The sequence below is a fragment of the Python bivittatus genome, unplaced genomic scaffold (genome assembly GCF_059951505.1).
Source record: "Python bivittatus isolate LINGU-HERP-01145 unplaced genomic scaffold, Pbiv_v1 ctg000610_np1212, whole genome shotgun sequence".
In the NCBI taxonomy this organism is placed as follows: domain Eukaryota; kingdom Metazoa; phylum Chordata; class Lepidosauria; order Squamata; family Pythonidae; genus Python; species Python bivittatus.
The window spans coordinates 59,135,341-59,162,754 of record NW_028277088.1 but is presented as its reverse complement, the minus strand read 5'-3'; the positions used below and the strand labels follow the sequence as shown (position 1 = coordinate 59,162,754).

At 38.2% G+C, this 27,414-nt stretch overlaps 2 protein-coding genes across 10 annotated transcripts in view; one reads left to right on the top strand and one right to left on the bottom strand.

Moving 5' to 3' along the window:
* ERP44 (endoplasmic reticulum protein 44) overlaps positions 1-14,882 on the bottom strand; it is a 73,846-nt gene extending 58,964 nt beyond the window's left edge. Inside the window, exon 1 of the mRNA XM_088150147.1 lies at positions 14,688-14,882. Within this exon, the coding sequence (XP_088006273.1) occupies positions 14,688-14,741 (54 nt within the window). The 5' untranslated portion in view covers positions 14,742-14,882. The remainder of the gene's footprint in view (positions 1-14,687) is intronic.
* An 85-nt stretch (positions 14,883-14,967) lies between these two features.
* The window catches only part of INVS (inversin), a 120,523-nt gene continuing 108,076 nt past the window's right edge, over positions 14,968-27,414 (top strand). For 5 of the 9 annotated variants that reach the window (XM_088150143.1, XM_088150136.1, XM_088150140.1 and 2 more), the window contains exons 1-2: positions 14,972-15,076; positions 17,904-18,016. In XM_088150143.1, the coding sequence (XP_088006269.1) occupies positions 17,911-18,016 (106 nt within the window). In that variant the 5' untranslated portion in view covers positions 14,972-15,076; positions 17,904-17,910. Of the gene's footprint in view, positions 15,081-17,881; positions 18,017-27,414 lie in introns of all 9 variants that reach the window. The other 4 variants (XM_088150137.1, XM_088150138.1, XM_088150144.1 and 1 more) reach the window with 4 other exon arrangements.

Sequence of the window (27,414 nt, the reverse complement as noted above, 5' to 3'; positions counted from 1 at the left end):
CTTAAAAAGATGAGAGAGGCCTGTAATTTTCATCATAGGTATACCTCAACTATGAGAGACAAAATGAGAAAAAAAATCCAGAAAATCACATTGTCTGATTTTTAAAGAATTTATTTGCAAATCATGGTGGAAAATAAGTATTTGGTCACCTACAAACAAGCAAGATGTCTGGCTCTCACAGACCTGTAACTACTTCTTTAAGAGGCTCCTCTGTCCTCCACTCGTTACCTGTAGTAATGGCACCTGTTTGACCTTGTTATCAGTATAAAAGATACCTGTCCACAACCTCAAACAGTCACACTCCAAACTCCACTATGGCCAAGACCAAAGAGCTGTTGAAGGACATCAGAAACAAAATTGTAGACCTGCACCAGGGTGGGAAGACTGAATCTGCAATAGGCAAGCAGCTTGGTGTGAAGAAATCAACTGTGGGAGCAATAATTAGAAAATGGAAGACATACAAGACCACTGATAATCTCCCTCGATCTGGGGCTCCATGCAAGATCTCACCCTGTGGGGTCAAAATGATCACAAGAACGGTGAGCAAAAATCCCAGAACCACAGGGGGGACCTAGTGAATGACCTGCAGAGAGCTGGGACCAAAGTAACAAAGGCTACCATCAGTAACACACTATGCTGCCAGGGACTCAAATCCTGCAGTGCCAGATGTGTCCCCCTGCTTAAGCCAGTACATGTCTGGGCCTGTCTGAAGTTTGCTAGAGAGCATTTGGATGATCCAGAAGAGGACTGGGAGAATGTCATATGGTCAGATGAAACCAAAGTAGAATGTTTTGGTCTAAACTCCTCGTGTTTGGAGGAGAGAGAATGCTGAGTTGCATCCAAAGAACACCATACCTACTGTGAAGCATGGGGGTGGAAACATCATGCTTTGGGGCTGTTTTTCTGCAAAGGGACCAGGACGACTGATCCATGTAAAGGAAAGAATGAATGGGACCATGTATGGTGAGATTTTGAGTGAACACCTCCTTCCATCAGCAAGGGCATTGAAGATGAAACGTGGCTGGGTCTTTCAGCATGACAATGATCCCAAACACACCGCCCGGGCAACGAAGGAGTGGCTTTGTAAGAAGCATTTCAAGATCCTGGAGTGGCCTAGCCAGTCTCCAGATCTCAACCCCATGGAAAACCTTTGGAGGGAGTTGAAAGTCCGTGCTGCCCAGTGACAGCCCCAAAACATCACTGCTCTAGAGGAGATCTGCATGGAGGAATGGGCCAAAATACCAGCAACAGTGTGTGAAAACCTTGTGAAGACTTACAGAAAACGTTTGACCTCTGTCATTGCCAACAAAGGATATATAACAAAGTATTGAGATGAACTTTTGATATTGACCAAATACTTATTTTCCACCATGATTTGCAAATAAATTCTTTACAAATCAGACAATGTGATTTTCTGGATTTTTTTCCCCATTTTGTCTCTCATAGTTGAGGTATACCTATGATGAAAATTACAGGCCTCTCTCATCTTTTTAAGTGGGAGAACTTGCACAATTGGTGGCTGACTAAATACTTTTTTGCCCCACTGTAGCTCAAGGCAGTGAATATGCCTAATACTCCTGCCTATTTTCACTACCACAACAACCCTGTGAGGTGGGTTGGGCTGAAAAGGGGGACTGGCCCAAAGTCACCCAGATGGCTTTCATGCCTTAGGGACGGCTAGAACTCACAGTCTCCTGGTTTCTAAGCCAGCACCTTTACCACTACACCAAACTGGCTCTTTTTATTGCATATTGTACTAAGTATTGTATTAAGTATTGTTACTTAATATATTTTGTACATGTTAATAAAGGAAAAAAGAACAGAAACAGAGCAAGTATTACAGCAATTAAAATTCTCAAAAAAAAAGAAAGAAAAAAGAGAAAGACTATCGAGTTTCTAACTTCCCCCTTTTTTGTGTATCTGCTAATTTACAATGTTTATAATTATTTGAGCTGCCTTAGAAGCCTGACTGAAGTTATTATATTTGCCATGCTGTGTGATGTATTGTATGGATGGGAATCATTCTTGCTTGAATTTGGTTAAACTTCTATTGTGAATATACAGTGGTGCTTAAAAGTTTTTGAACTGTTTTGAATTTTCAATATTTCCGCATAAAAATGACCTAAAACATGAACTGTTTTACACATAGCTTTAAGCACCACTGTATACTGTTAGTTTTGCCATTGCTGCATATTCTCCAAGTTTAAGTTTCCAATCAGATATTGTTGGAATTATATCTTACTTCCAATATTGGACAAAATTTATTCACTGCTATGAGTATTCATGTCATTAAATGGTGATGCTCCTTTTTGAATTTTTCTGAAATTATATGTACTAAGAAGAGTTGTGGTTTCATTTCAAATTTAAATTCCAAAATTTTCTCCATTATACTGTGTATATCTTGCCTGTGTTTTGTTTTTGTTTTTTACATCTACCACATGTGGTACAATGTTCCTTCTGTTTTATGGCATTTCCAACATATGTTACTGTATGATTTGTCTATCTTAGATATTATTGATGAAGTTGTGCACCATTTGTAAAGCATTTAGTACCAATTTTCTTTTAAGCTTTTATTATTATTATTTTAGTTTGGTGTAAATTTTATGGATTTAATCCATAATTCTTCCTATTGTTGTGACTGTTTCTTTAAAATTTTGCATTCATTTTGTCATACGGTTCTTTGTTGTCCCTGTATTGTATCTGAGTAAAGTTTGTTTGTTTATTTATTTATTCATTCATTCAATTTATATAGCTGCCCATCTCAAACCAGTGACTCTGGGCGACACCCTAACAGTTGGTATTGGTTTTGTATGAGCGTTTCAAATTCTGTAGGTATAAATTTGTATTATTACATAATAGACAGATTTGACTTCCAGTATCCTAACAATAAAAATAAATATATACGTAAATAAGCTGCTGTTTCTATTCTACTTCTTAAATTATTAAACACCAAAGTAATTTTTTAATTAGCATTCTTTGGGGAATTTATCTAGGGTTCAGTTCTGTTTTCTCATCCAGTGTTCATATTCCATCCAGTCTTCTTTATATTTCTCCAAAGTCTTATCTTTAATCCATGCTGTTATCTTTGCCATTTGCTTGAAGTGGTTCAATTTCTTCTTCCATTGTAGTTCCCAATTCTCAATCTTCTCAGACTTCCAATGTTGAGCAATAATCATTCTGAGCGTTTCAAATTCTGTCTTTTTCCTTAATGTCCCTCCTTCATTCTTGAGATCTGATTTTATCCTTCCAGCAATTTGTAAATACATCAACCATGGTATATTGCAGCCTTCCCTGAGTAGTTATTGCTGTTTCTTTAATCTATTCATAGACACTGAATGAACCATATCTGCGTATGCTATGCATAATATCTGCATAACTGTCCAGAGTCATTTTTTAACAGATGGGTGGTGATAAATTTGATATATACATAAATAAAATAAAATATGTAATTACATTTTTCTTGCTGTAATTATCTCCAACATGGAAAGCATTCGAGGGAGAAGCTAGAGGTGAAATTCTTGAACTTATTCCCTTTGTAGAATTCCATACTTTTATCAGACTTTGTCTAATCTGTCCTTTTAAATGTTTATCCTCCTTTGTATCTCTGTACCATAAATATCAATGAAGTCCATTGGCTAAGTCAGCTCTCTCCAATATTGCCATTCTACTATTCAGGAAGTGTATCCACTCTGTTATCCATGACAAGCAAATTTCTTTATGATACAGTTTAAGATTTGGAAGGGCAAGACTACCTCTCTCTTTGGAATCTTGCAGAATTTTTAATTTAACTCTGGGTTTTTCCCCACTCCATATCAATTTACAGTTTCTTGCCATTCTTGTAAAATTCTCTCTGAAATTCTGATTGGTGCCATTTGGAATAGATAGTTTATCTTGGGTAGTGCGTTCATTATGAGAACTGCAATTGATCCTAACCAGGATAATTTTACATTCCTCCACCTTTCCTCTTTTGATTTGCCATAATTTAACATAATTATTTTTAGTATCTTTCTTGATTGTTGCCTGTCAAATGCAAACCGAGATATTTCACTGAATGAGCTGATAGCCAGATTCTTCTTGAGGAAGATTGATTTCTGCTTGCATTAAATATAGTTTAATTATTTTTGCTTTTTGAATATAGTTTAATTATTTTTGATTTTATATCCAGAGAATTCTCCAAAACTATGAATTGTTCTCATTATCTGTTTAATTGCCTTTTGTATTTTTGTGGTTGTTAATGTATAACATTTAAGTTCATATTCCTCTCCACAAATTTTGAGACCTGTTGTTTATTGCCTCAAACTTTTTCTGCCAGTATTTCTAACACAATGATGAATAATAAAGGAGAGAATGAACATCCTTGCCTTTACTGTTTTGGAAATCTGCAGAAAGCATCTCATTAGCCATAATCTTTGCTTTTTACCATTGGTATATACTTTTACCACAAGCTCGAAACTCTTCTCCGGCATTCATTTTATTCCAGTAGGAATTGTGTCTGCAAATTATCAAAGGCTTTTTCCATGTCTAAAAAAATTAGTGCAGCTTTCTTCCTTTTTTTTATGTTTTCCATTGTATTGATTATAAACTTGTCCTTCATATTTCTCTTTGGGATAAAACCAGTTTGGTCAATAAGTAGAATATCTGAAACACATTTCTTAACTGCATCAGCTAGTATTGTGTAAAAATCTTATACCTGTAATCTACATTCGGCAAGGAAATTGGTCTATATCACTATGGTTTCTGTGGGTCATTCCCTTATTTGTAAATCAAAGTTATATATGCCAATTCCCATGTTGGTGGTATTGCCTTTATTTCTTTAATTTCATTTATGATATTTGTCAATGGTTTTAATAGTACTTCTTCCAATTCTTTGTAATATTGAGCTATAAACCCATGTGGACTTGGTGCTTTTCCTAATTTGATTTTATTGCTTTTTTCATTCCTTGGACAGTTATAGGTGTACAGGTAGTCCTCGCTTATCGATTGCCTCATTCAGCGACCATTCAAAATTATGATGGTGCTGAAAAAATAACTTTATGACCAATGCCTGTATTTATGACCTTTGCAGTGTCCCTCAGTCACGTGATAGCCATTATACGTTATCGCTTTGTCCTGTGCCTAACCTGCTTCCCCCCCCTTCAGAGTGGAGAGATTGGAGAGGAAGGGATTACAAGAGAATAAGCAGGCACACAATGGGGAATATACATCAAAAGGAATATGGTGGCACTGGCAGTCCCAAGCGCACTATGCAAACAGCCCAGTTGTATTCTCCATCGTGTGCCTGCCTACTCCCTTGTAATCCCTTCCTCTCTAATGCCTCTGCTCTGAGAAGGGGGAAGGAGGAAAAAAACAGGTCAGGCACAGGACAGACTGCTTATAGAAATTGCTTGTTTTTTTTTCTTCTTTTCCAATACTTTATTTGCTTATTAATCCCCAGGATGTCAATACCACAAGCAAGCTAAGTGTTAGGGATGGGGAGGTTGTGGTAGACATCATTTAAAACTACTCTCTCACACAGCCTTCATTTGAAGGCAATTGGAGGCATATGTCTCAACTTGGACTCCAACACTGGGAAAGATTAAAGAAACAATTAGACAATTGTCTTATTTATTTATTTACTTACTTATTTATTGATTTTATATGGCTACTCAATTTGAACAATGTGACTCTGGGCAACCATGATAAAAATGACAGGACAGTAATAATGAATACTATATGACCTGGTTCACATTCATACTCTCTCCCAACTGGAACTTACACATCTTAGTCCCAGTGCTATGAATTGTACTTCTTGGGAGTAAATTTTAACTGGAATAGTTCAATACATAAGAAGAGCTAGCTATGTGTAGGCAGGCTCTCTACACTTTGTCCTGTGCCAGCTAATTATAAGTGCAAGAGGTCAGACTTAGATAAAGTCTGGCAACTATAAATCTCACCAGAGTGCAGAAAAGCAAGAGCTCAGGAAAAACAAGCAAGCATACTTCAGAAGGCAAAAGTTCCAAGCAGACAAATCCAAGATGTAGGACTCAGAGCTGAGTGAAGTCTTGTGCCAGTCAGAGGTCAGTCAGAAACAGAAGCAGTGTACGTTCAAGAAGTTAGGTCCAAGGTTGGAAAGTTATTATCCAACAAAAATCTGACTCCCAAGCCCTTCTTTTATAGCACTCAGGCATGCCTATTTTCTTGACTCATGCCTCTTTCTTTTAATGCCTCTGTTCTACGCACTTGACCTTTCTGTGTGTTCAAGGGCTTGAGAATCTTTTCCTCTTCAGGCTCTAGATCAGGCCTGCACAACATATGGCCTGCCAAGCAGCCTCATGCTGCGTCCTGGCATGTTTTAAAAAGTTAGCACATTCACCACTGCCACCGCTGCCCCAAAAGACACGGCACCAAACACCTCCAATGCCTCCAGGCCTCACCACTGCTACCAGCTCCAGTGCTGCTGCTGCTCTACTAGCCACCAAAGACCTGATCGACACACCAGGTATTCCTTTGTGGCCACAATAATTTTTAATTTATCAATGTGGCCTTTTCCCCTCTGCAAGTTGCGCAGGCCCGCTCTAGATCCTGCTCCTGTGTTTCAACCACAGGTAGCTGATTACTTGATTGCTCCAGACTTGCAGGCTCCCCTTCCGACAGGTTCTGCTCTAAGTCTCATCTGCAGACATCTGAGCCCTCTGACTCCTGAGTCACAAGGTCAAGCAAGTCACCTGTCAAGCCCTGCTCCTCCAGTTCAGAGTCTGGCTCATTAGACAGCTCACAACACACATGTTGTAAACCTGAAATGTAGCATTTAAACTTACATGGGTATCTGGTTTGTGGATTTCTTCCCCTATGTTGCAATTTACCAAACATAACATGGCGTCAGAAAAAGAACTAAGACTTTTGGAATATGCCAGTACAGTAATTGATCAGCTTACAGCCACCAGATAAGTTTTATCGGAATATGGAGGAAAATTGGAGAAAACCAGAATAAAGGTTTGAGCTATAATGCGTAGCTAGTGGAGTCAATAAAAAGAATGAGAAATGGTGGAATGAAGTCTGAAAGAGTAAGAGCAAAACTTAAGGATAAATGATCTAATATTGGAGCATACCGCTGACATTTGCAGAGTTGAACTGGCTGTTAACTCAAACTCTGGAAGTACCAATAACAAAATTAATATTTTGAGGAATAAAAAGATAGCTTCAATAAAAGCTAAATCTCAACAGTCAGTTGCGATGCTGAAAGCTAGAGATTAGAAGCACTGGTGTTTATCATAGTAAAAGAGCATGCTCAATTGTTGGTAAAGAATGTGGAAGGCTGAATAATTTTGCAAAAATGTGCAGAATTAGAAAAGATTACAGACTAAAAATGTGTATTAAATAAAGAAAAGGATCCTTCCATTTTGACTGGGCTGACTAAAATAGAGGGAATAGAAGATTAATGGACCATTGCTTTAGTTACTAATAATTGTAAAATTGTAAAATGTAATTCAGGTAGTCCTCATTTAACAACCACTCATTCAGCAAGTGCTCGAACTTGTGACGGCACTGAACAAGAGGTACTTATGACTGGTCCTTGAGGTTCTGGCCAATCTGGGCTCTCAGCAACCACCCTAGATTTCCAACCATTGCAGTGTCCTGCAGTCATGTGACCATGATTTTCAACCTTCCCTGGCAACTTTCCACAAGCAAAGTCAATGGGGAAGCCAGCAGGAAATCAGAAGTTGCAGTCACATGAGGTCCTCACTTAATGATCCGCATGGTCCTTGCTTAACAATGGCAACCAGGGCTTGCAGCTGGCCAGTGGTACTGGGGCTTAAGGCCAGCTGGCACTGCTGGGGCTTAAGTAATACTGCTGGCCTATACTTGGTTCAAATTTTGGGAGGCAAGGATAATTATGTATACCCATATACCTTGCCACTCAGGCCATTCAAGCAGTGTGTTAGACCTCATTTATGTATCAAAAAGTAAAGTCAACCTCTTCTCAGAGGTGTTTATCTATCCAAGAGGAGAAAGCTGATGATTATCAGCCAGCGAGTATGAAATTCCTAGGCTATTCAGATTTAAGATTACATAACATGGCTAATAGATAGATGGGTTATAACTAACTCAGAGGTGAGTCAGAATAAAAGATCAATATGGTTCAAAGTAGATACTGGGTTTGCTGGTCAATGACCAAAATAAAGTGACTGCCTGTGAGATACTAAGGCAATACTGAATAGCCTCAAATCAGAAAATGCTATCAATTGGGCTTTAACACTTTGGTCTCTTACAGCTGACAGGCAGTCAGTATCCACTGCATTCACAAATTTGTGCCATGTGTTGAAGAAACATCTTGTACCCAAATCCTCATCCAAAAGTTTCCTAATAGCTAGATTTCCCTGGTTTGACAAGAACATTGCTTGATGAAAAATGTATGTATGTATGTATGTATTTGATTTATATAGCTGCCCATCTCACATATATAACTGGGCAGCTTACAATAAAATAGATAAAAACAAATAAAAAATAAAATAAAAAAACAAAAACACATTGGAGCTAAGCATCATAAAATAACTATCAACAAAGCTAGGAAATAGATTCTATCACACTTCCAGGACCCCAGATCTGGACACAAAACCAAGTTTTTAGGGCCTTGTGAAAGGCCAGCAAGATTGGGGCTAACCTACTCTCAGGTGGAATGATGTTCTACTGGGGACCACAGCAGAAAAGGTCCTCCTCCTGGGCCCCGCTAGCCAACACTCCTTAGCCAACAGCACCCAGACCATGCCCTCCTGCCAGACCAGGTGGGACAGGTAGAAACAATTGAAGGCAGATATGATATTTGCTCAGAGGCCTTCCTCTGTATGACATGCTAAGATCCTGTCTCTCAGAAAAAAAGTATAAGCAACTAATTAAATTTTTAAAAAGTGATGCTGCTTCAGTTTGGTCAGGACTTGAACTGTCAGCAAGAAGTCATAATTCAGCTATATTTTGGCACTCTGTGGGTAGAATCTTGAAAGAACAGAGATTTGCATTCAATATATCAATCTCAGCTGAAGATGGGAAAATTATCATCATCACTTGTTTGCTCTCTTGGAACCTGTTGAGAAACAGGCACTAAATAGTGATTTACCATCTACTGAAGCTATACCCCATTGGCCACCAGTTTTAGAAAATGAGATCAAATTATAAAAGGCCTGAAGAGCAATAAAGCCCCTGGCAACAACTTTCTACTGGCCAAGAATTTAAAATATATCCCACTGGTGGGTTCCTCCCTTGGCAGGTTTATTCACACATATAAATAATACTTGCCATATCCCAGTTGGTGGAAGATTGCAATTGTAGTTCCTATATATAAAAAAAAGGGAATAAAAAGGATCCTGACAATTATAGGCCCATCAGTCTAATAGATAACATGACTAAAATATATGCCAAGTTTCTCTTAAGTAGAGTTGAGAGCTGGGTAGATGAAGAGTGCATTCTTGCAGAAAATATTCTGGCCTTAGACAGAGTTGATCTATTATTGACAATTGCTTTGTCTTGAACCCCTTTGTTTGGGGAAGATGGGCAGCATATAAATAAATAAATAAATGGCACCATCTAATTATTAAGTATGTCAGCAAGGGGAGGCAACTGTTTGCTGCCTTTATAGACTTTAGTACAGTGTTTGACACAGATGTCTTACCCAGTTTATTGGTGTAGAAAGGGAAAATAAAATTCAGAGCAACCTTGATAGGTCAAATAATTGACTGAAATTAACAGAATAAGATTTAATACAGGTAGTCCTCGACCTATGACCATTCAGTCAGCAACAGTTCCAAGTTATGACAGCACTGAACAGATGATGGTTACAACTAGTCCTGGGAGTTCTGGCTGTCCCAGCACCCCTGTGGTCACATGATCGCGATCTGGGCACTTGGCAACCCATTCGCACTTATGATCGGTTGCCAAGCACCCCACAATCATGTGATCGCCATTTGCAACCTTCCTTGCCAGCTTCCCTAGAAAGTCAATAGGGAATCTGGCAGGGAAACTTGCAAGTCACTGGGATAAGTCTCCCTCACTTGTGCACCCTCCCCGACCTTGCACTTTACAACTACATCACTTAGTGACAGAAATCCAGTCCCAATTGCTGTCGTAACTTGAGGACTACCAATAGAGACAATGTAAAGATCCTCATTTATGGAATGTACATGAAATGCACAAGTATGGAATAGGCACAGATATGCAAATTTTTCTAGACATAGAACCTGTTAGTTTAAAAAAAAATTCCCAGAACCCTGAACAAGAGCCATAACGCTAGTGATAGAAAACTAGCAATAAAATAAAGTTTGTGCTTCTAATTTATCAATGCAAATTTATATGTTAAAAATTCAAATTTCACAAAAATGGATGTTCAAATTACAGCACTGGAATTTGTTTCATTTTTTCTGTTTTACCTGTTTCTGTACTGTCTGCAATTATACCAGTTTGTAACCAATTATTCTTAGCTAGAGAAATGTTTGTATTACCTATATTAAGCCTAATAACAAAAACAAATAAAAATAATATTCATATACTGAGGAGTATATATCTAGGATGGGTATGATAGTTTAATAGTGTGAAGCTGGAAAATTAATATTGTGGAAGCTGGAAAATTATATATAAACCTCCATTTATAATGAAACTTTTCCTTAGGAAAGCTGATGGCCTAGTGTCCATAAACATTAAACTGGATTTTTTTCCCATTGTGAATGCCTGACTAAAGCCATTTAGGCACCCACCTTCCTCCTTCCTGCCTGCCTGCTTTTGCAAATGTTTTTCATTTTGAAGGGATTTGAGACACACATGTACTGTAGCTGAGCAGTGCAACCCTAAATTTATTCATTCCAACACAACTCAGTGGGACTTACTTCTAAGTAGATATGCACAGGATGCCATTCTGATTATAAAGCAGACCTCTTGGGGGGGACACAATACACAAATTTCTGTAACAAGGAAAGTGAAGAAGGAGGAGGGACTCACTCTGATCCTCTTGTGCTGCTAGGCAAGTTAGAAATGTTTGTTGGAGTTTGGGGCCAGGCCAAGAATTGGGTTTTGTCCATGTGTATGTGGTAAGGGAAGGTCAGCCAGTCTTCTCCTGCACTGACTGCTTGTAAACACTGATGACATAACAGGTTAAATGGGAAAATGGCTGAGTACATTTGAGACCCCCTCCTCAAATATGTGGAACCCTGTTTGGGGAAAAAAAACCTGGAATAGTGAATACCTGGTTTGGCACTAGTATTGTGAAAAAGACCTTGGAATAGTAATTGGTTGCAAACTGAATGTGAACCAGAAGTGTGACATGGGTGCAAAACAGGCAAATAGAAGAAACATAGTTTCAAAATTATGAAAAGTAGTTATCCCACTTTATTCTACGTTGGTCAGATACCTCATCAAGTGTATGTGTATGTGTGCCTTTGAGTCAGTGTTAACTCCTGGCAACTAAGGTCACCCAGCTGGCTTCAGGCCTAAGGTAAGACTAGAACTCATGGTCACCCGGTTTCTAGCCTGGTGCCTTACCCACTACACCAAACTGGCTCTTACCTCATCAAGTACTGTGTCCAATTGTGTGTATTACACAATTCAAAAGAGCCAGTTTGGGCTAACGGTTAAGGCACCAGGCTAGAAACCAAGAGACTGTGAGTTCTTAGGCATGAAAGTCGGCTGGGTGACTTTGGGCCAGTCACTCTCTCTCAGCCCAACTCACTTCAAAGAATTGTTGTTGTGGGGAAAATAGGAGGAGAAAGGAGTATTTAAGTATGTTCACTGCCTTGAGTTATTTATAAAAATAATAAAGGCACGACAAAAAAAAAAAATCTAAAAAAATTGGGTAAGGTTTAGAAAAGAGTAATGAAGTTGATCAGGGGACTAAAAATTAAGTGTTATGATAGGAATGTTGATTTTCCAAGACTGAGGAAAAATAATAGTACTTTTCAAATATCTGAATGCAGGATACAGAATAATGGATTTAAGTTATAGGATGGCAGGTTCCATGTGGATTTAGGAAGAACTTCTGGACAGTAAGAACAATACAAATTCAAACCAATTATCCAAGAGGAGGTCAGGCTCTCTTTTATTGGATGTGTTACAGCAGAAGTTGAACAATAATTTATCATTTGGATTCCTACAATGAACAAGGTGTTGGACTCAATAGCCTTAAAAGTTTCTTCCAAATTTATGATCCTAAAGACTGGCAAGCACAGCTCTTTTTTTCCCTTCTCAGTGGTTTCTCCCTCTGAGAAAAGTGTAGGGTGACCAAAGCAGTTTAAGATAGTGGAGTACTTGCAAGAATGACCCTGTTTTAACTTCCCTGAAGTTTCCTCTGTGGGGAAATTACAGGGTGATTAAATATGGCTGTCAGGGAAAGCTAGCTCCTGGAATCTGAAGCTGCTCTTTTCTAAGCACTCCATGATATCATAGGAATATGTGTGTTTGGATTTTGGTCCCAACTCTCTTTACATCACCCATCCTGTTTGAGAAGATGTTGTCTTTAAGCCTAAAGAGTATTCAAGGTGAAGAACTTTAGCAGCCAGGCTTGGATTTATATACAAGTACCATGCAAGAAAAAATGAATTAGCTACTAGAGGCTAAAGATAATTGCCATGATGTATAGTCCTACAAGTGGTTACTTCAGTCTGCTTCACTGACTCCTTCATTATACACACAAGAGTTTCAGAGAAAGACTGGGTCTTCCCTGCAGTAGACCATAACAGAAGGTAAAAAACATCAAGAGAGACTCTTGTTATATTCATCTTCTCCAAAATGCAACATAATGTAATTTGGAAAAAAATTAAATCCATGGAAGAAATGTGTGAACTATAAGGTATCATTCTTACTAAAACAACAAAAATAGGTAGTGAGTTTGCTGTCCAATTAATAGATAGTGGCTGTGTGAATGTCTAATGCATTGGGTTTGACATTAATTCTCAGTTTGTACAAATCCCAGAACTGAACTCTTTATTTTACATTCACTGAAACTAAAGTTCATCTAAGTAAGCAAAACCAATTTTTGAATTATTTAACTGTATGGAGGTGTAAGAGTCAGTTTGGTGTAGTGTTTAAGGCAGCAGGCTAGAAACCAGGAGACCATGAGTTCTAGTTCTGCCTTAGGCACAAAGACAGCTGGGTGACCTTGGGCCAATCACTCTTTCTCAGCCCTAGGAAGCAGACAATGGCAAATCAATTCTGAAATCTTACCAAGAAAACTGTAGGGATTTGTCTAGGCAGTTGCCAGGAGTCAACACTGACTAGAACAAAACAAAACAGTATATACAGCTTTATCTGGATAACAAAGTTTGCTAGAAGGGCTGTTATATACCAGTTGTATACTGTTACACAAGTTTGTGTAAGTTTAATTTTCCTAAAAGATTAAGTCTGGAATCTTTGGGTCAGTCATTCTCTTTCATACCTAGGAAGAAGGCAATGGCAAACCACTTCCAAAATCTTGCCAAGAAAACTGCAGGGACTTGTCCAGGCAGTTGTCAGGAGTCAACACTGACTCAAAAGCACACAAAATAATTTTTTAAGTAGCAATGTTAAAGATCATCTTCCATTTCAGGAACAAATCAAAACTATCCCTTTATTTGACAGAATCATTAAACAAATCTAAACAGATAAAGTATGCCATTGTCTCATAAGTAGGGCTGGCCCAAGATACTTTGTATTTGAGGTAAGAAACAAGATAGCTTCTGTATACGAAATATAAAGGGATGCTAAATGGCCAGCAGGTGGGATTTTGTGGAGTCCTTGGCACTTTCTGAGTTTGGTTGTTTGCTTGCAGACATTTTATTACCCAACCAGGTAACATCATCAGCGCTAGTGAGTGTGAGAGTGCAATACAAGTGATGGGCCAGGATCTTCCATTTAAGACCAACTGACTAGATCAGCAGGTAGTGCATAATGTGATACTCAGCATCTTCCAGGAGAACTCTCTTTTGCTAATTTGTTGAAGGGCATCCTGGCAGAAAAGAAATGGCTAAAGGTAGGAAGCAAATTCTATTTTGAACTCTAGACTGACAGCTAATTTAAAATCCACCCTGCATCAGTATCAACCTGCAGTTAATACGTGTTCAGTACCTTTTGATACATCTGTATGTTTATTCAACCCCATACAGCATGTAATATGACAATCACTTGATCATATACTTGAAAAACTGGAGTCACACATGGGACGGCCGCCTCTATCCAAAGGATATGAAACGATCCGGAACTCAGGACGCGAGAAACAAGTTGACGCTTTTTTATAGACCGATATGCTTTAAAGCAAACTCGCCACGAACGTTATCTTTTCTTCTGAAACGTTGTAAACTGATCAAAACTGACAGAAAACTGGCTTTTAAGGCAAAAAGGAGGAGGCAACACGGCGCTCCCCGAGGACCAGCTATCGTGCTGGGTGCTGTACCAACCACTGCCCCGACCCATTCGGACCCCGCCCAGTCGCCGGCTACAGATTCCGGGTCCGAAAAGTTCGCAGCCTATCAGACGGAGCCACACCAGCGCGGCACCACCACGCCCGGCTGGGCTCCCGCGGTACCGGTTTCCTCACCCGGGGAGAGGAAATTCGCGACAGCAAGTGGCAAATATGACAGACTACACACCCTCTTTCGCCCACCACGCAAACATCCATTATTCATTTTTCTGTATGCTCCCACGAGTGAAACAGGCAACCCGATACTCAATCTCCGCTACTCTCCCCCTTAGCTCACCAGAAAAACGAGAAGGCAACAGCCGGGCTCAGGAAAGATGGCGGCGGTTCTCATGGTCGAGGATGGCTAGGCTTCGGGAGAGGGAGTGAAGCAGGCAAGCGATGAAATCTAACCCCCGGTCTCCGAAAAAATCGCACAGCAGCAGACAAGTTCTACCAAAAGGAGGAGGGGAAAACCGACCTCACTTGCACTCACACCGCCCGCCTCTTTCACGCCAACCCATCTATAACTTCCGAGTTTGAAGTGCAGCCGTGAAGGACTCTGGGAAATGTAGTTTACTTCTGAGGCGACTGGTTTTGTACTCGGAGGAGCACCCTCTTCGGCCACCGACGGAAGTAACTTTGCCGGGCGCGGAAGAAGGGTTGTAATTTTAGCTCTTGAAAACGTAGGTAGGTAAGTTTGTGAAGTGGAATGAAGCATGTTTCTGAGTTTTTTGCATGCTTGGAGCGACGAGTGAGGGTGAGATTATTCTGTTAGCTGTCAAGGAAAGAACGTCTTTGGGTCCTCTTTCTTTCTGTAAAAGGAGGAGAAAAAGACTAGAAAATAATAAATAGGCGAGTGAACTGTATAACGGAGTTTCTGACTTGTATTCAGAGGCCTATTTTGGTTGCAAGCACTCAGTCGGGCGACAATGGGGGCATGAGTTATTTTGTCATTCTTTCTTTGTATGTAATCAACTCCAGGGTTTTTACTATCACAAATACACTCCATTTTAGGAACGGTCACAATTGATGGTAGTGAAGATAGAGTTCTGTATCTTAATATTAGCTTTATTCTGGAAATTAAGGACACATTGTGTCAGTATTGGTTTCATCTCATGCTCTTTGTCAAAAGAAAGTAGCAGAGTATATGTGTCCTAACTGAGCAAACCATTCTCTAGTATTTACTCTTGAATATAGAATTGTTGCTGATTTTTTTTTCTATAGCTGCCAGCCACCATTTTTAATAAGCTTGTATTTTTCTCTCTAGGGATATTATTATTATTTCTTGTACTTACATTGCCACCAAATCAGAAAGATTCAAGGTACTTTACATTAAAATTCAGTAAAAACCATCAGAATGCAAGAGTTATAAACATGAAGTGATGCTATAGGGAATAAACATGAAATAATGTTATGGGGAAGCACATTAAAAACAGTTTGAGACTTTAAAGAAAGAAATGCTGAAAGGCAGTGTTTTGTGAGTCTTTTTTTTTTTTTACACCCTCTTCATGAAGTAGGTTAGGTTAAGATTCAGTAAGTCACTGTTGTATACTTTTTGAGCCAAGGGCCCCATGTGAAGTTACATGTGGAGAGACAAATTAGAAATGATACAAACAGAAAGTAGACATGCCTGTTAGAAAGTTTTGTGAGTATTCTGTACAAAATGAGAGTCTTGGAGACCTGTTAAATAGTCACTTTATTTAACCTTTTTAGTTGCAAATTAGTAACTGAGAGGAAAAAAAAGGAAATATTAATAAATGATTCAATGTATTTAGGTATCACATTAGCAATTGCTTAGTATTTTCCTATCACATACAACCTACAGAAAGTAAATCTATAGAACCTACAGAAAGTAAATCACATACAAACTACAGAAAGTAAATCTATTTTTCCACATGTTCCAGCCTGGAAAAGTGGAAATCTGGGAATCTAGCCCAGATAATGATCATCATTGTAGTTTCTCCTCCTGTACCTGTATAAAAGGTTTTTATAGGCCTTTGGCTTACTTCCTTCTTGAATCTTCTCAAAGGAACTCAAAATGTCCATTCTGTATTTATGCAGATCTTACTTCTGGTTGTTTCCATTGCTTGACCACAAGTTGGTCACATTATCTTAGGGTCCACCTGCTTGCTGGTACTGAGAATCAGTCCAGTTCAGGAAATCAAGAATGTCCAGGAATACAAGGAATATGTCCTTTTAGACTGGATTTAACATTGTACCCCCCCTCCTTTAAACTTTGACAATGGAGAATAGACTACATTGAGCTAATAAGTATGTTCCTTTAAGTGTTTCTGTGTGATGGAATGGTTTGATGAAGGCTGCGCTCAGGGAGATAAGCATTCCCTTAGCCCCCAACAGGAGCGTGGGAAGGTTAGGAAGATGAGACTGGCACCACCCTAAGGAATTCACGGTGCTTTGGCTTGCTGGTTTGGGAAGTTTAGATTCAATCTGGAGAGATTTCTGTCTTTGAGGTGGAAGCTAATAAACGCAACAGAACTGTGTCTGTACTGTCTCGTGGAGTTCTTTGGGCTGAACCTGACATTCTATGTGTACATATATGTAAATTGAACATATATAAGCAGGATCCTGTGACACTGAACCATAAGTAACTAAGGCTTTACCTAACTGTAGACAGGCAGCATTGTTCTTTTTGGAGAGTAGTGACTTTCTCCTTGTAAACCTGCCATGCATGTCTTCATAAGACATGAAGAGTCTTATGAACACTATCATTTGCCAGTACAAGAGAGCCCTTCAATTCCTTAGATGTAACCCTGAGCTTCTTTGAGACCTCCCAAAGTATTACACACCTTGCTCTTGGTGTGATCTTGGTTGGTCAACCACTCCTGGAGAGGGTAACAGTGGTGTTGAATTGCTTTCATTTGTACACAATCTGCCTGATAGTGGATTGCTGGAGTCCAAACTCTTTGGAAACAGTTTTGTAACCTTTTCCAGCCTGGTGAGTGAACAACTGTTTTTCAGACATCCTCCGAAATCTTTTTCTGAGTCATGACACATTTGCACATACCTTGTAATAAAGATCAGATTTTGATAGTGAATTCCCAGAATTCCAAGGTATGTTAAATAAGGACTTCCCCCACTCATACCTAATTCTTATCCCATTGATTGAAACACCTGACTCTAATTTCCCCTTCAAATAAACTGATAATCCTAGAGGTTCACATATTTTTGCGACACACAAATATATAGCTTTGGGTCATTTTCCTCAATAAATAAATGAGCAAGTATAGTGTTCTGGACTCATTTGTTTAATTGGGTTCTTTTTATTTTTAGGACTTGTGTAGAGAACAGATCATGTTTTAGATCATATTTATGCAGAAATATTGAAAATTCAAAAGGGTTCACAAACTTGTAAGCACCACTATATCTAAATACAAGTAGTCTAGAGATTGTTTTCACCAAAATAAATTAGTTTCAACTTGTGGAAAAGTTATTACTATAATTGTTACTGCAGCTATTACTGTGTTTATGCAGGGTTTATTTTTGACTTTTCCAGAAGAAGTATGAATGTCTCTGAAACGTGGCTATTCAGTGGTTCCTCACTAGCATCTCAGGTTCATGCTGCTGCTGTTAATGGACATAAAAGAGCTCTCCTAAAACAAATATCAGGTAAAAGTACTCTGTTTATACTATACTTTAGCTTGTTTATGTTTAACTATTTAAAAGTTCTCTTTTAGCTTCATCTGTAAAACAGGTAAATTAATTAGGGGATAGAAGACTTATTACATGCTGCCATATGTGCAGTATTAATTTAAAAACCCTAGAATTATCCAGACTGTATTTCATTACTGATTTGATTACAGCATGGTAGGCAATCTGATCCTTGTGGGAACCACTGTGCCCATAAATGCTGCGTCATGTACCTGTGAAGTACTTACTTTTTTTAAATTCAGGTTCTTGGATATGTGCATTTTACTGTCCTAATTTTAATACATATTAAAATATACTTCATATTATATCAATTATATAAAACAGAAAACCATCAATTTGAATGCATGAATCTGTGGTCTGAAAAGTAAATCTCACCTCTATCTCATAATATTTAGTTAATTTCATCTCTTTTACGCTTTAATTGTTGTCTTTCCAACAAATGCATTTCTGTGGGGGTAGTTCTTGGTCAAGATATTTGTCTTTTTGATCATCACTTTGCTTTGCTAGGAAATACATGCTTTATGTTTGACTGTACTATGTTGGCAGCTCTTTTATGATGGAGCCATGACATTACTTCAAACTTCCAAATGTGTTTTCCAGCCAGAACATGTAAAAGCCCCCAAGGCTACGATTTCACAAACAGTAGAAACAATTGACACTCTCACTATTATGTTTCATTTCTGAGAGAAAGATAATCTATAAATTATCTCATAGTTCTGGCATATTAGGTCCTGCTCTGAAAAAAGCGCCTACATTGTCTTATGTTTATCATTGTCTGTTGCTTCTATCTACAAACTAGTGAAGACAGAAATACTGAATTCTGCTACCCCTTATAAAAAAATTATTTTATTAGACTAATGTGAATGGATTATGAATATGAGGCATGATTTTTAAAGGTTATTTTTATTATATGGTAGAAGGGTCACAGCTAATCGAAGTTACAAAGTCCAAAAATCTCTCCTTATTCTGGCATATTATACCAAATTGTTCACATAACAACACTACACAGTTGCATTGTAGCATCCCCTCAAGTACCTGGGTACATCACTTCCAAGCCCTTTATAGCAATCTGCATGCTCACACCTATGCGATGGATATACCTTTATCCTCACTACCACAGTAGTCCCCAGTCACGTGCAAGGAAGTTAAAAACCGGCTTAAGTGTGGTAAAGCGCCCAGGAGTGACCATATCCCCCCTGAGCTAATTAAATCCAATTCAAATTGGTGGGCCCCTGTATTGGCCCCTTTATTTTCATATATTAACCACACAGCCAAGATTCCAGAGGACTGGGGGAAAGCCATAATTGTCCCTATATATAAAAAGGGTGATAGGAACAATCCAATTAACTATAGCCCAATTAGTTTACTGAACATCATTAGTAAACTATATGCCAGGTACTTATTCATCAAACTCCCAACCTGGGTAACTGATGAGGGATTCATTGACCCTGAGCAAGCACGGTTTCAACCTGGATATTCTACTATAGGCTATTGCCTAGTGTTTCAACATCTGGCAGACAAATACACAAGCCACTCTGACTTGAATCTATATGCAGCCTTTATTGACTTTAAGGCAGCTTTTGATAATATTTCAAAGGCAAGACTCTGGAACATTCTGAGCAGATCCTCTATAAATAAAAGACTCTTGCTCCTAATTCATAAACTATGTGATAAAATCAGCCTTAGAGTAAGATGTAACTGGGAAGGGGACCTTTCCGACTTTATTCAGACTGTCAAGGGGGTGAAACAAGGTTGTATTTTAGCACCATTGCTTTTTAACATATACATCAACTCTCTGATTAAAACCCTTCAGAGAGCTGATATCCACACACCTAAAATTAGCCAACAGACATCTCCCAATTCTACTTTATGCTGATGATGCAGTTCTTTTCTCCTTGTCTTCTGTAGGCATGAAGTGCGCACTGAGAATCCTAGCATTCTACAGTAATGAGGAACAATTAATAATCAATTATGATCAATCTAAAGTTTTAGTTTTCTCCAACAAAAGACAAAGGCACAAGTGGACCATTGATTCCAATGAATTTGAGCAGATCAAATGTTTTAAATACTTGGGCATAGTATTTCAGGCCTCTAGGAAATTAACAGCTCAGGTAAATTATGGAACTTCTACTGCCCAAAAGACTACACAAGCAATAATTAAATGTTATAGGCAACAGGATGCAAATTACATTTCAGCAGCAATCAAACTCCTTATGGCTAAAACATTTGCCCAACTATTATATGGGATACAACTTGGCCCATATACAAACTTAAGGGCTTACGAAGCAATTCAGTCGAATTTCCGTAGGACTCTGTTTGGTACCCCAGAATGCACCCGTAATGCAGTCTTGAGGCTTGAAGCTAATGTGCCAAGCATTAAGGCCCAGGCCTGGACTAGGATTCTAATTTCAGGACTCAGAATCATATTTGATCCTACTGGTCTGATGCCTCTGCTGTTGTCAGATAGCTACCAATCTTATTGGCACTGTACTTGTACTGAACTTTGCAGCCTTGGCCTCTTTTCAGAATATTTGGGCCAATTAAGAAAAGGCCAAAATCCATAACTAAAGAATTAGGGACATTGATCGCCAAAATGATATCACCAGTGCTCCTGAATTCTATTGCCAAATGTTAGATAGCCACAAGCCCTCTGCTGCGGGGCATCTTTATAATCTAATTCTAAGCAAATATGGATGGGGCTTCTCCTGAGCCTGCTTTGATGCCCTCCCTTCAGCACTGCTGGCAGAAAGATTTCATGGGACTCCTTATTTACAGAGACTTTACCCTTCTGGATCCAGGGAGGTAGAAACTCTTGCCCATGTCCTTTTATGGTGTCCTTTTTATGATGCCTCAAGATGTGCTCTGATCTCCCCATTCATCTCTAAATTTGAGGGCCATACTGATAAATTTTATATTTATTACTTTTTAAGGGATCCTGATTTGACACTCACATACCAGGTGGCCAAATATCTTCTTCATGTTATACAATTCTGCAAAACTTTTAATTAGTCATGTCATTTTATTGTTTTATTGTTCTCTTCTTTCCCTGATAACAAATGGTTGTATTGTTTATTTTTATAAAGGCTGGTCAAAGACCATAAAAAAGATACTTGATTTGATTTATATTATAGAAGGATGGGAGAATGTGAGTTCTAGTCCTGCCTTAGGCAGAAAGCCAGCTAGGTGACTTTGGGCAATCACTCTTGCCCAACTCACCTCACAGGATTGTTGTGGGGAAAATAGGAGGAGGAAGGAGCATTGGTATGTTTGCCGCCTTGAGTTGTATATGAAAAAAAAGGTGGGAGAGAGAGAGAGAGAAAATTTTTAAAAAACTTCTTTTGAGTTGGGAACTGGACTTCAAACTTATGACTTGCCAATGGACCAAGGGCATCAATGGGAAAGGATGGGAGTGAAAAAAAATTGCTCCACTTTTTACTTATCTTGGGAAAGTGGGTTTCAAGGTTAGAATAGAAGTTTTTTTTTTAACCTTATGTAGACTTTGTGCTTCCAATTCCATATTTTAAATCATTTTAAACTCTGCAAAACAAGAAAAGCTGTACATCTCTACATCTGAACCCCGAGCAGCACAGCTGAAGCTGTCAATGTATTAACCCAGTGTCTGGAAGCTGTTTGGGTCTGGATGGGGCAGAACAGACTTCAGCTCAGTCCTAACAAGACTGAGTGGCTATGCCTGTGGCTGTTTGGACCCCCTGGTCAGAGATGTCACCATCCTTGGTCTTGGATGGGGCTGCACTTCCCCAGTCAAGATTAGTGTGCAACTTGGGGGTCCTTTGGAGTCACAGCTACTGCTCGAACAGCAGGTAGCAATTGTGGGCAGGAGAGCCTTTGCACAGGTTCATCTTGTATGCCAGTTGCACACTTTCCTCAATAAGGAGGCCCTTTGGACAGTCACTCATGCCCTGGTCATCTCACGATTGGATTATTGAAGTGCACTCTACATGGGGCTGCCCTTGAAGACCACCCAGAAGCTACAGATGGTTCAAAATGCAGCAGTGCAAGCAGTAATGGTATGTGCCCATGTGTCACCACTGCTATGCAAGCTGCATTGGTTGCCAGTTGGCTTCCGAGTGCAATTCGAGGTGCTGGTTATAAAGCCCTGTATGGCATAGGGCCACTTGTCTCCTGTCATTTCTGCCCACCAGTATGTTCCAGCAGGCTAGGTGTGCTCCAGGTCCCCTCCATTAAATATTGATATCTTGTGGGGCATCCTCCCAGAGATAAGGACAGCGCCGTCCCTCTTATGGTTCCAGAAAGCTTTGAAAACCTGGCTTTGGTCCCAGGCCTGGGGCTGATATTTATTTCTTTAATGGTCTGTTTTGTTTTGTGGATTTTGCTATTAGAGCATTTTAGTCCTGGTGGCCTGTTGATTTAACATCTTTAGCTGTTTTTATGTCTTTTTTAGTTTTGTGTGCCGCCCAGAGTCCAATGGAGTTGGGCAACCAAGAAATTTAAATAATATTTTTTAAAAAATATTAATCTGTGCAATCTTGCAATGCTTTAGGAACCACATGCGTTCCCATTGGCTTCAGAATGCCTATCCTGTATGTAATAAAGAATAAAACTTAAAATGCTAATAATTTATTTTGCTTTTTAAACAGATGCAACACTTACTTTAAATGCATTTTTGTTAAATTTGCCAGTCAAATCCTGTTGGACTGGAAAGGCATAAAAGCCCCAGGAAATGAATTTGGTCAACTGGCCCTGGCCATTAGCTGTGCCCTTTTCTACACAGGGATGTCCTGGCCATAATGCTCTGGTAACCTCCCAGTTATACTTCTGCAGTGCAGTTTGTTTAGATCTAAACTTGAAGCTGGCATAGAATGTAGCAGCCAGGCTGCTATCCAGAATATGTTTCAGAGACCATGTAACACTGGTCCTAAAGTGACTGAACTAACAATATGGTTGGCTTTTAATGTTTTTGTAGTGATGTTTAAATCCCTAAATAGTTTAAGATCCTAATACCTGATGATAGCCTCTCCAAATGTATACCTGCCAAAATAAAAAGATCTGGTGATGGGTGATTCCTCCTGTATCCATCACAGTAATATTTAGATACGGATAGAGCTTCTCTTGTGCCCAACTTAGAAATTCCCTTCTCCTGGTAGCTAGCTTGCTGTCCATACTGTCTACTTTGTAATTTTAGGTGGGAGGGTGGAGCAAGATTGCATTGGGTTAGAACAATGGTTCTCAAATATTTTGGTCTCAGGATTCTTTTACATTCTTAAAAACAATTGAGGACCCCAAAGAGCTTTGGTTTATGTGGGTTATATCTATCAATATTTACTGTTTAGAAAATAAAACTCAGAAATTTAAAAATATTTATTTATTTATTTATTTGACTTTGCGGACCCCCTGGTGTCCTCAAACCACACTTTGAGAACCACTGGGCTAGAAGGTGTAGTCATTCGCTCCATAATTTTTGCTTATTCTTTTTCTTTTTCCCTGCCTTGGCTAGATAAATGTATGTTTGTATAGTAGAATTTATTTATGATACTTTGCTGGGGATGATTCCTTCAGTATGGACACCATCTGGCTGCAGGAATAGGGCATTAATAGAGAAAAATGGGAAGCAAAAACAAAAAATGTCACAGAACAAGCCCATGTAACATTTGTCTGTCAGATCAGCAAAACAAATAAGAATTTATAAGCTGCTGATCAAGGAATCAGTATCCAAGGAACCAATAAGTATCCTTAATTCCTTATCTACATTTAATAAATATGCAGTTTTGGAATCGTTTTGTCAGTTTAGTTGCTGCAACAGAAGCTGAAAATCATGAGGAAACTGCCTGGCAAGATGAAAAAATGTTAAGTGGTATATTCACTACAGTTAAACCTCAGAGGATGAGCCAAAAACCAACAGCAGGAATTGTGAAAGTCTGTGAGGTAACTTTCCCAGTTTCTTCACAAACTCTCAAAATGTTGGATTTTTTGGCATTGCAACTATTGTTTGTTCATCATCGCAATCTAGAAAAGTTGCTGTTTTATTTAGTATGATTTTACAAGTGTATGCCATTTATAGTTAATTCCTGGGTTTGACATGTTAAAATAGACCTAAAAGGAATCCTGTGCCAGAGAATATTCTAATAAAATTCGTCAAGTTCAAGACCAGATCATACTCTCATTATTTAAGAGTTTAAGAGAACTAGCAGTCCACATTGTAAGATTTTTATATAAACTAATAAAGTAGATATTTACTATTATTCAGGTATTGTTATTGTTCTTTGGATATAGCCTAAATATTTTACAAAGAAATTATTGAACTTATTTGGAATTCACAACTATTTTTTGTGATCATAACACGTATTTTTTTCTTTTTTGTTTCATTTTGTAAAATATAGTTATTAATTATTCCATCTATTATACAATCTTTTATTTTCCTATTCTTTTAGTTGAACAGATTTATTCTCATGCTTAAAAAGGGAATGATTAAGAAATGGGAGAAGAACCAAATCGTTTTTATTTTTTCCAAACTTCTAGCAAGCATTCTAAATATGGTAACTATTAGTTTCCTATATTAGGAGGAACAGTATTGCCCTAACTGATAAGTCTGATGCCAACTTAGTTTATACTAATTGAACAGTTGTCTATTTCTTAATAATATGTACTAATTGTCTCAGTTGAATGGCTTCAAAATAATGTTTCAACATAAAATCTCAGTCTTGCTTTAGTTTATACCGTAAAGTTTGTCTATCCCTAGATTTTTATATAATTGTGTATAAATGGAGAAGCTTTTATTTTCCATTTATGTGATTTTTAGGCATTTTTATAATTTTATCATTATTATATATTGCTTAAAAAGCACAATTATTTTTTGTGCAGCATCTGCTTCTTCTGCTGAATCTGTTGCCCCTACTCTGCTTCAAGGGGTTCCAACTTTTAAACTAAAGTAGAAGACGCATGAGGCTGAGGAGAAAGAAGCAGTAATCTAGAACAGCCATCCAGAACCAGCACATGTTATCTCAGAAAATGTGTTGTCTCCCTGTATTATATATTCAAGATATTTATAAAACCTTATATAGCCACCCATCTTATATACTATAACTCTGGGTGGCTCAAAGCAACAACAATAAAATCATGTTTAAAACAAAAATCACAAAACAAAATAGCATCCAGCACTCTCAAGCAACACTCCCCAATAACAATAATCACTGGGCTCCAGCTTCACCCAATCCAATGCTTGGGGAAAAACCAGCTTTTTAAGGCCTTCCAGAAGGCTAGAAGGGTGGGGGCCTGCGGGATCTCGGGGCAGGGGGCTGGGGGAGAGACATATTACCATGGTACATCTATCAACCAATTACTATCCCCTCCTATTAGTCCAGGTGGGAATAAATATTATGATCAGCAGAAATGTTGAATGGATTTCCAAAGATTATGAAACTCTGTGTAGGAAAGTGAAAGAAATGGACACAAATGGTTTTTCCATCACTTTTTTCTTTTGAACATCATACTACTTGCATATAAAATACAGTGAGTGAGCAACTGGTTACATAGATAGTGTGGTCAAGATCTGATTTCATATCTATATACTATCATACCACTGTGAAGGAATCCTTGTAATGATTGGCTGTACTTGACCAGTACTGAACAGAATATGCTTGCCATATGCCTTACATACCTGATCAAGAAGGATTTGAGCTCTGCTGAGAGAAATTGCCTAGGGAAAAAAATGAGTGATGAGATTATTATTATTTAAGTATTTGGCAAACTTGGAGAGAAATGCCCCATCACTGCTATTACCACCATTTTATTAAAAATGATAAGATGAGACATCTTACTTGTGCTGCAGTAGATGCAAAACAGTTCTAACTGGATATGATGTTCCTATTACAGCTAGTGCAGTCTTAAGCTACGTTAAACAAAGGATAATGCCTGAGTCATAGAAAGTAGCAATTCCATTTCTTTAGGCTGCATTTAGAATGTGATGTATAGTTCTGGACAATATGTTTTAAGTAGGATACTAGAGCATATTCATAGAAGAACAGCTACAAAGAAGAGTCTGAAAACCAAGTGATAAAACATTGTTTTGTTCTTCATTTCTATATTTGTATCTCCATTAGCATTTTAATTATTATGGTCTCAGGGCTCTTCTTTTAGAAATATGTAAATGATGGGGTTAAGCTTCCTGCCACTGAACAGAGGAGATTCTATCACCTACACAGTTGGTTTCACTTCAGTTTGCTCTTTCTGTCAAAAGCTTTTTCAAATATTCTCCAGAGGAAGAAATGGCGGACTGAAGATGGCTCTGTGAAAAGCAGAGCTGACAACAGTGGCAAAGAACAAAGAGCAGGCAAGTAGACCGGCTCTTCAAACCTCTCTGGACGAGGAGAGGACTTGAGATTGCCTACAAGTGCCCCAGACAACTGCTCCTCCAGCAGGCTTAGAGCTCTGGAAGACGAGGGAATAGCCATTTTGCTCAAACCACGTTTGGTACCTTTGAAAGGATACTAAGTTTCCATACTTTTCTAATCAGTTTCATAAATTGCTTATTAACGGCTTTTCAGCTATTCAGTTAACCTTTGTATTGATAAATTTGACAGCACCAAGTGAGTTTCCCTTCAATCCTTAGCGAAAGAAAGTTTTAACTACAAGTTTAAGAACTTAAAAACATTTTTTTTGGAATAAATAAAAGCGTGATTAAAACTTTGATTTTAGAAAGTTACAAATGGACTAAGGGTCCAGATAAATTTGAAATAAGATTTTGGAATTATAAAGAATCCCTCCCATGAGAAAATGCTTTTGTTTTGATTTTTTAATAATAATAATAATAATAATAATAATAATAATAATAATAATAATAATACAAGATTTTAAAAATTGGACACTAGAGGGAACTAGAGATTACAATTAAAGGAGAAGAACACATAAACGTGATTTACGACTACAGAATGGAGCAAAATATTCTAACCTTGGACAAACTGAAAGATATTTTTGAAAAATGGACTCAAAAAATGGACTCAAATAATGTCAACAGAGACATCTGCCTCTATAGAGAGACTGTGTCTAAAAGATATTATGGAAGAGGAACAAATTTTATCTGACAAGATCGAGACTGAGTTGAAAGTGGATTTACAAATGACAGGCTACAAGAATGACATAGAAAAAGATGTTATACTGGACATACAAAAGATACCACCTGATGTTTTAATAATTAAAAGGGATATACAAACAATAAACCAAGAGAGTGACCTGGATAACTTTCCTATATTGGATTTACAAAACAGGCTTGTTAAAGTTTTGAAGAATCTAATGAGGACGGACAAAGAAAAAATGAAAAGAAATCAAGTTTACAGCATTATTTGAATGGACTAAAGATTAAGATTGTTAGAACTAAAAGG